Genomic DNA, 9,683 nt, shown 5'->3' with positions numbered 1-9,683 from the left:
TCATACATGTCAAATGCATTACATAGAGTGTACTTATGTACACATTACATAATTGGAATCAAATATACACATTTCGACAAATAAGGCTTCAAGTGGCATTTCAAGCCAACATTTTCATAAAAATGATACTTTAAGTCTACAAAACTTTCATGACATAGTGTGCATCCCAAATCTATGTCCCTATACTTGAAAAATGTCCCCACTACGTGGTTGAGTAACATAAAGCTACTCGTAGGAGATGAGCATACATCGACCTAGCATTTTACAATTATATCACCTTAAGGTGAAACATGTCAAAGGGGCTCATGCCACCTAACGTCTATGTCAAGTGAGACTCAGGGATCATCCTAAACTACTCATGCAATTTAAAGTGAACAACGGAATACAAGTATACATGCTCAAGTATATTAAACAATGTTAAACATGTTATACAACATACAAGCATACATTTTCAAGTATACTAAACCACATTAAGATAAGTCATGCAATGTCTAAGCATATTTACACAAGTATGCATTTTATATGAAAATCTCGTAAATCAAGTATACCGACACAAGTATACTAAGCTAAGAGAGTTACGCAAAAAACAAGTATACACGGCATAAGCATACTAAATGAAATCTAAACTCACAGAGCAAGCATACCAGTTCAAGTACACTATATAATTAACTGCCATCCTCCAAACTATGCACCAATATGAATTCATACATACATATCAACATTAGGTATTCACTTCAGAACCTAATTACTATACTCCAATAATTTAAATAGCTAAAATATTTCATAGTATTTAAATTCTACATGCAGTGCATAAACTGATACCTTTTAACAGCCCTTAAGTACCAAATTCATTCCAAACCACTCATAGTTGAACTTATAGATAATTCACTACGTTCATTACATGGTGGAAAATATGATTAAATATAATTAACTCATATACCAACAATTTGCTAAGTTCCGGTAATTAAATTCCTTAGCCAAACAGTGCAACATATGGACATTTCTTTAAGCTGTTAATTACTCCTTTTCTTAATCCATTATTGTACTAAAGGTTTTCAATATTTAATTAAGTCCCTAACATTTAATTACACCTTACCATAGCATTCAAACAGCTTTAGAAAACACTGCACAGCCCAAACAGCCCCTAAAGCTCATTATTGTGCGATGCAAGAAAGAGCAGGCTCAACAAAAACATTGAGCCTGCTCCACTTTTGACTTAGAGCTGGCTCCTTCAACATTGAGCCGGCTCCAAATCCCTAATAGAGCCGGCTCCATCATCTTTGAGCCGGCTCTAATGTGATACCCCTCGGATCCGAGACACGGGTTGATCAGGCCCAGGCCCAAACCCGAGGGAATATCAAACAATTAATATTTTATAATGAATACGGAATACAAAATAAATTAAGAAATGAAATTAAAGCTAGAAGGAACTAAAAATAGAATCCGCAAAAATATTATAATTATTAAAATCCATCAAACCCAAACTCCAAAACTCCATCAGTTTACAACTTGGGAATCCATCTCTAGTGGACCCCTATTAAACATCCAAATGGAAGATAGAACAACTGTAATAAACGTCCAGAATTAAAACTATAGAGAGAGCCCTACATCGTCGGAAGAGTGAATAGAGACCTACTAATTATTATGCCAACTTCGTGTGCGTTTTAGCATGTTTCCACGGACGAAGCATCGTAGAGTGAATAGTTACTCAGCCAGGGTTTTATTCATAGGAGTACATCACCTTGGGGAGCACCGGTTCTGTTTGTAAAGAAGAAAGATGGTTCGCTTCGTCTGTGTATAGATTACAGGGAGTTGAACAAGGTTACGATTCGTAACAAGTGTCCTTTACCCAGGATTGATGACTTGTTTGATCAGTTAAGGGGAGCCACATATTTCTCTAAGATTGATCTGCGTTCTGAATATCATCAGCTGAGGGTCAGGGAGCAGGATGTTCCTAAGACAGCATTTCTCACGCGATATGATTCTTATGAGTTTCGAGTTATGCCGTTTGGGACGACTAATGCACCTGCAGTATTCATGGACTTAATGAATAGAGTCTTCCGGGCTTATTTGGATCAGTTTGTTATTGTCTTTATTGATGACATCTTGATCTATTCTCGGTCGGAGGACGATCATGCTAGACATCTTCGCATAATCTTACAGACGCTTCGTGAGCACCAGTTATATGCCAAGTTCGAGAAGTGTGACTTTTGGCAGCGGGAGGTGAAATTTCTGGGTCACGTGGTGTCAGAAAAGGGGATAGCAGTGGATCCGGCCAAGGTTTTAGCGGTGGTTGAGTGGGGACAGCCTACATCACCTACTGAGATTCGGAGTTTTCTCGGTCTGGCAGGATATTACAGGAGATATACAACACTACTGTAACTACCAGTTTCATAACAAAACAGATATCATTTTAGTTTAGTTTAATCTTCATTAATCCTGGAATCATTTAAGAGTGCAAAGAGTATGAAGCCTAAGGGAAAGAGTAAGGATAGAATCTTGCCTCAGAAACTTTTGTTCAAAGTTTCAACGTCGTCTTCTTAAAAAAATCCCGGCGAGTTCCAAAACCCGGTTACTGTTCACGGGTACGAAACACTATTCCCGAACTCAAAATCTGATCTCCACCGTTTAGATTGTGCGACACTGAGTCATGAACCTATCTTCCAAATTTCAGCTCGATCGGACCATGGAAAGTGGTCTCAACCTGAATAAAGGTAACATGCTAAAACGCACACGAAGTGGGCATATGTACCTATACCTAAACAGGGTACACCTCCAACCATCGTAGCCAGCTACACATCCCGATGTATATACGCTCCCTAGCCATCGATCTTGAGGCTCAAGCTCATACCGAGGTGCCATAACAGTACATATATAAAATCCATCCAAAATCCCTGGTATTGCCGCTCAACAAGTAGTTGCCATGACAATACAAATCCACGGGACTTAACTTTTAGTTAAATTGGGCATGTATATGTTGTTGTTGTGACCCTATTTATCAATACTTATTTTATCACTGCTAACATTGAATGTTGGATGTTGGAATTTAGTTGATGTATACTTGATTTATTGGTATTATTGACTACTGGAGGATTGAAAAGTAAGCACCGGTATGGGACGGTGGCATACTAAGGATGGGTTTGGTTTTTAAAACAATACCATTACCCACCTTCTTGGAATATGGATGGGATTAACTAAAAGTTAAGTCCCGTGGATTTGTATTGTCATGGCAACTACTTGTTGAGCGGCAATACCAGGGATTTTGGATGGATTTTATATATGTACTGTTATGGTGCCTCGGTATGAGCTTGAGCCTCAGGACCGATGGCTAGGGAGTGTATATGCATCGGGATGTGTAGCTGGCTACGATGGTTGGAGGTGTACCCACTTAAACCATTAATGCCAATTAAATAATTAAAATACTAACAAGTAATTCCAATCAAATAACTAAAAATAAATATCATTTAAATAAATTAAATCACCACAAAAGAAAACAATTAAGCACCTAATAAAAAAATAATGACACATAATCAAATAAAATGCACTTAAATAATAAATGAAATACCATTAAATACCAGGAATGTCCTTTTTAAAATTAGGGATATTACATCTAAGGTAATTTTAGAGCCTGCTCCTTCTCCTTTGCAGTAGTTGCCCGTTTCAGCTTCGTCTTCTCTAACTCCAGTGTTTACAGAGCCTCTGTGGTATGTTCTAATTTTTATTATAGGTTCAATCTTAGTCCTAAATAATTTTAAACCACTGAGATCCAATCCTAACATGTGTAGGAACACAAGTATTAAAGCAACAATTACAACACTTCTGTTAACCAATTTTAAGCAAGCTGCGACAAATTTAATTCAGATTAATTTGATGCAATTAAATACTATTCTAAGCACCTGTTCTAGAGTTCAAACTCAGTCCTAGATTAATTACTAGGCAACCATATGAATCGTTAATCTTAATTAAACAAGAAAATAAACATGTTACAGGAAAAATCAACTAATAGAAACCTAAAGAATTTTGGTATAACAGTTCCATGCAACGAAGTTAATTATCAGTTTAAACATGCATAATAGATTGTTTAAGCATTAGTTTAATCCCTGGAGTCTTCCTAAGCATGCACAGAACATGAATTAACAGGAAAGAATAGAACAGAACTTGCCTGTAATTTCAGAGTTTGAAACTATAAACCACCGTCTCTGAGGTTTTCCGACCACCTTCTAAACTGTCGTTCCATGCCTCTGCTACTCTTGGTTAAACCCAGAAGCAACCTCGTTCCTTTCTCCTTGGACCTCTCTATTAAACTCTCAAGGTTTACTCTCTGTTTTTCCTAAAATTCCTCTCTGTTGCACTCTGTATTTTCTCTCTGTTTCTTAGGTACATGAGAAGAACCTTGTGTATTCTCTAAAACCCTAAACCCACATAACTATATATTTATAGAACCAAAATCTTAAACTAATTTTAATTCGTTTACAAACAGGAAAACAAAACCCTAACATTCACTCCTTAATATGTCGGCGACATCCGTGTAAAATAAAACCCTAAGTTACCATAAAGAAAATACAGTACATTAATTAAATAAAATAATCAAATCAGTAGTAAAAATTAATCAAGTAATATATCATTAAAATAATCTCAATTAACATGTAAATTAAATACACATAAATATTAATTAAATCAATTAAGCAACCACAATTAATCACTTAAGAAAACAAAACAACTAAGTCACATAACTAAATCAATTAACCAATGAAAAATAAAATTAAATTTCCAATTCTATCCTTTTGAAAACTAGGGGTATTACATAAAGAGACTATGTTCTTGGATGATTATCATCCTTAGGGGCTTATGAGTAATTGAAGCATTTTTGTACATTAACATGCAAATATTTAGCATGCGTTACTTTTGATGATGTATTTTGTATATCATGGGTGTATGGTATTTTAGAAGCCAATGTAACTTTCTTGATGTGTAATGGTACTTAAGTACTCACTTTTGACACTATAAGCATATATGTAATGAGGCCAAGAGCCAAACATGTTTACTTTTGCACTTGTGCTCATTTGGTACCATATTTTGCTTTAAAAATGTATTTTAACCAACTTTGGAGGTTTGGCATATGAAATTCTTGTAATTGACATGTATGATGACATAGGCCGTTGTAATACATTCAAATATTCATATTAGGTTTGTTGACATGTTCACATGCTCATATCTCCTTGAAAATCAACTTTTAATCTTTGTTTTTAAACCAATACATGATGAGATTTGAGGCTTGGGTTAAGCCTCAATGTTCTTGGTGTTTAGCAAGTCTCACAACAGCTTTTCGAGTCATTTTGGCCGACCGAAATGTCATTTTGGTCGACCGATGGCTTTTGGATTTCATTTGCACAGTAAAAAACATATTCCAGTAGCCAAAATCACTGTTTAGGTCCATTTTAATCGACCGATGCCTTATTTTGGCCTACCTAAGTGACCTTCCCTCAAAAATCAGCTTTCAGGAAATTTTCTTTTCATTTCGGTCGACTTAAATAGCTCTCATGCACCAGCCTTCCAGATTTTGTTTCAGCATTGTTGTTTCGACTTCAAACGGTCATAACTTCTTCATTTCTAATTCAAGGATTTTGAGTCAGCTTTCTAATGGTGCCTATGCCATTCTCATATTCAAATCACAGTGGGAGTTATTCATGTTTTAGTGAGAAAGTGTAATATCCCTAAATTTAAAAAGGACATAATTGGAATTTTATTTTTTATTTTATTATTCTTAGGTCTTTTCATGACTTTTGTTACGTGGCTTCCTATTTTGTTGTTTAAATGAATTAACTATTTAATTATAAGTGTGCGTGATGAAGTGGCATTTGAATCTTAAATTAAATGTATTGTTTTTATTTTATTTTATTTTTAATCGAACTTGGGCTTGGATATGATTAACGGACTATTTGGATAGTGTAAATGGGTACCGTTTTACCCATGGAAGTATATACATGTATATATATGGGTATATATGTATATAGAGTTAGTTTTAATTATTGGTATTTATTAATAATTAAACTTGAGGTATTAATCATAATTTAATATAGGTTATAATTTTAGGGTTACATATATTCTCACGTTTTTAGCCGACTTACATTATAACTTTTATGGTTGTTTTTCTTTCTCGGATTAAAATTAGAATTAGAGTTTTAGTTTTTCTAAACCTATAAATATATCATTATGTTGACTTAGGGTTTTAAAAAAAAAAATATGTAAACCTTTTTCACGTACCAGAGAGATAGAGAGAAACAGAGCGTAAATTGTGAGACAATAACAGACCATCTTTGGTGAGGGTTTCAACTATGGATAAAGGATTGGTCATAGGAGAAGGGAAGGTTGAGCAGTAAGAGGCTTGACGGCAGTCATGATCGCCGGGAAAAAACCTTGGAAGACGGCAACAAGGTTTTGATTCCAAAACCGCAAAGGCAAATTCTTTCCTTTCTCTCTCCCGTTGCCTGTGTTCTGTGCATCTGTAGATAGTCTCTAGGGCTTTAATGGACTAATAAATTGAATCTTAGATGCTTAGTATTTGTTTAATCAATTATCTGTATGTAGGCGTGAATTAATTTTGTTACAGTTCATGCAAGTTTGGTTTGGTTGCAGTGCTTGCTCTTTCTAAGCATGTTGGATCGGTAAATGTTTTAAGTTTTAATTTGATGCAAATTGACTTAAGTAAGGATTTGGGATGGTTTTAGATATACTTAGGACTCCTAGGAACAATTTTAAAAACCAACAAAGGGAGTGGAAGTGGCCGGTGCTGAAGCAGATGGTCGAAAAAACGTAGCTGGAGGAGAACAGAGGCTCAGAGGGATGAAGAGCCGGCTCTGGGGATTGAAGAGCCGGCTCCAAGAAGGCATGGAGCCGGCTCCATGCTTGCGAGAGCCTGCTCTTGCATTTTAGAGCAGGCTCTCTCCTATTTTGACGTATTTTAGTGTTTTCTGATTTTCTGGGCACCGTTTGGATGATTTTAATTCTTTCGAATTGTGTTGTGAGGGCATTTGGGTTCTTAATTTAAACTTGAAGTGTATTTAAACCTCTTATTGCATAGTTTATACATTTACGCTAAAGTGTTAAACAGTAGGAAAATAGACAACTTTTTTGTACTGTTAACGGTTGGAGGAAAGTTAAATTGCGTAGTTTAATTCAGTGATTGACGGATTATAAAACCAGTCATGGGGATGATTTTGGGTGTAAATAGGATTCTTAAACTCAGTATTAAAGATGAACCGAATGTTGGGAATAGCCGGAGACGAAACTGAAAGGCGAAACGGAGCAAAACTGGACAGAGGAGGCTCTAAGCCTTTAAGAGCAGGCTCTAAGTTTTTATGGAGTAGGCTCTAAGTTTCTAGAGCAGGCTCTAAGTTTTTATAGAGCAGGCTCCATGGTATAAAGAGCCTGCTCTATGATTTTCAAGAGAAGGCTCTTTGGTTAGGTTACGTTTGGTTGCAATCTGGAGCTATCCGGGAACTGTTTGGGCTATGTTTGGAGTTCGAAATTGTTTTAGGGAGTGAACTAACAATTTTAAAAGTAATTTCAAGAGATCTTAAGCTCTCTAATTTCATAAGTTAGCCTATTATAGGAAAGGAATGATCAGTGTGAAAATTAGACAATTCACATACTGTTAACGGTTGGAAGGGAAGTAGTTGTTAAATTTTTAAATGGGTGACTTAAGTAATTATAACATGATTTTAATCTTGTTTTAAATGCATGTTAGGGTCATTTTGATGTGTGGAGGACCATACTTGCTTGCTTGATGTTGAAATTTTGGGAGATTGCTTGGAAAAGGGTTGAAAAATTGCATACTTGTTAACATGTTTTTTTATTTTTCTTTCTAAATTTACCATTTTCTTTCCTACTTTAGAAAATATATTTTCTTCTGCTATCAAACTCTTAACATGTTTTTTTATTTTTCTTTCTAAATTTACCATTTTCTTTCCTACTTTAACCAAACAAAAAATAGGTAATTTGTGTTGAAGTTTTATAAAAACTCTTTAAATATATCTTTGTCTAATGTGATACTTATGGTGCTTTCAGCTACCCCTTAATTTTGAAAAGTAGATAAGGGTGCAAATATTCTCTCTCTTCTTTTTACCGTTCGAAAAAATAAGGGTGCAAATATATATACACAGAGAGATAAATACCAGGGCTGGAGATACGCCAATTGGATTGTTGGCCAAACGAGAAACAATCATAAATATAACTGTTGACCAAACGAGCATAAAACCAAATAAGCTTGATTTATATTATTGTTGAGTCAAGTCCCAACTGTCATAAACAATTTGGTTCACAGATGGTCCTGGTCTACTTTGATCTTAAATTTCAATTGATATTTTGAAGTTTACTTCCCATAATCATGGTGGATTACCAGTTTACTTCCCTGCAGGTGGATGATTAAATTCCAACATTTAAGGCCCTTCACAATCTATAAATATATTGCATGTCTTCCCACACATAAAAGTTCATGTAAGAAAATTAAAAAAAAATTGCGCAAGTAAGCTATGGTTTGTTCATGTAACCAAGAGCAAACTCCTGATTGCGTAAAAAAACTTAGTAGTACTTAATCAACCTCCTCAATGTTGGGGCCTGCGCCACTTCCACCGGCTGAAGATGGAAATGGTGTGGTTGCAGATGCTCTCAAGTTCCTTCCTGTCCATCCACTGTATGGCCTCGTCAATAGAATCCTCGATCTCCACCACGTCTGCCTGTGAGAGATTACCAGCTTTCCTCATCTTATACGCGCAATCTTCCAAAGTATTCTTGACTTCAGCCCTTTTCTTGTAGTCCTCATCTTCAGACTTGTACTTCTCAGCTTCCTGAAGCATCTTCTGAATCTCTTTCTTGGACAACCTGTTCTCTCCATTAGTGATAGTGATCTTGTTCCTTTGACCAGTGGTCTTGTGCTCAGCCGAAACATTCAAGATACCATTGGCATCAATGTCAATGTGAATGCATTTTGAGTTATGTATGCAAATTATTTTGTCACGATTCATGTTAATTTTATTTATTTTATTGAAATGTACTGTATTGTCTATTCCTAATAAATGATAAAAACTTTTTCAAAATTGGAGGTTGGCTGTTCAATTTTAATAAAATAATGAACAAACCTTTTTCTTATATTTGTCAATTATTTATCTTTCTTATACCACTCACCGATTGACATATTATTTTACAACATTTTTTTTCTTATTCACCTCTTGATTTGAAGAACCTATATTTGTCATGTTCATTGATCATTGATTTTATTTTATCTTTTACACTGTGTCCCCCTGAATTGAATTTCTGGCTCTGCCCCTGTACTAGACCACAACAAGAGTAATTGATGCTTAATTGTTTAATTAGTTTTCTAAATTCAAGTTTAGCTGACTGGAGAGAGTCAAACAATATATTCGTTATAGCTCTTCTTCTGCATTCTTAATCAGAATACAATAATACCATTTTATAAACGGGTTGATCATTATCTAAATTAATTCCCCCGATACTGAGGCATGGCGTCCAACATGTAACAATATCGACATTAATGTAGAAATTCAGTAAAATTCAACGTCTCATACAAGTGAGCTCAAGTATCAAACAGCAACTGCTAAGTCACATTACACTGCAGAAAATCAATATTATTAACTAAATACATGGAAAATCTTCAAAACAAAACA

The 9,683-nt window shown here is 35.2% G+C and overlaps 1 protein-coding gene across 1 annotated transcript; it reads right to left on the bottom strand.

Annotated features, from left to right (window-relative positions):
* Positions 1–8,423: 8,423 nt before the first annotated feature.
* On the bottom strand, positions 8,424–9,038 carry LOC132303027 (heat shock cognate 70 kDa protein-like). Its single transcript, XM_059800046.1, has one exon. The coding sequence runs from the start codon at positions 9,021–9,023 to the stop codon at positions 8,604–8,606; it is 420 nt and encodes a 139-aa protein (XP_059656029.1). The 5' UTR covers positions 9,024–9,038; the 3' UTR covers positions 8,424–8,603.
* Between the last annotated feature and the right edge of the window lie 645 nt (positions 9,039–9,683).

This window comes from Cornus florida, unplaced genomic scaffold (assembly GCF_030987335.1).
Source record: "Cornus florida cultivar Cherokee Brave unplaced genomic scaffold, ASM3098733v1 CherokeeBrave_3.0.0_Hap2_Chr04, whole genome shotgun sequence".
Taxonomy (NCBI): domain Eukaryota; kingdom Viridiplantae; phylum Streptophyta; class Magnoliopsida; order Cornales; family Cornaceae; genus Cornus; species Cornus florida.
This window is presented reverse-complemented; position numbering and strand designations above follow the sequence as displayed.

What these genes read in the sequence shown, in the direction of transcription:
- LOC132303027 (XM_059800046.1), bottom strand. Translation starts at nt 9,023, where the DNA reads ATGAATCGTGACAAAATAATTTGCATACATAACTCAAAATGCATTCAC.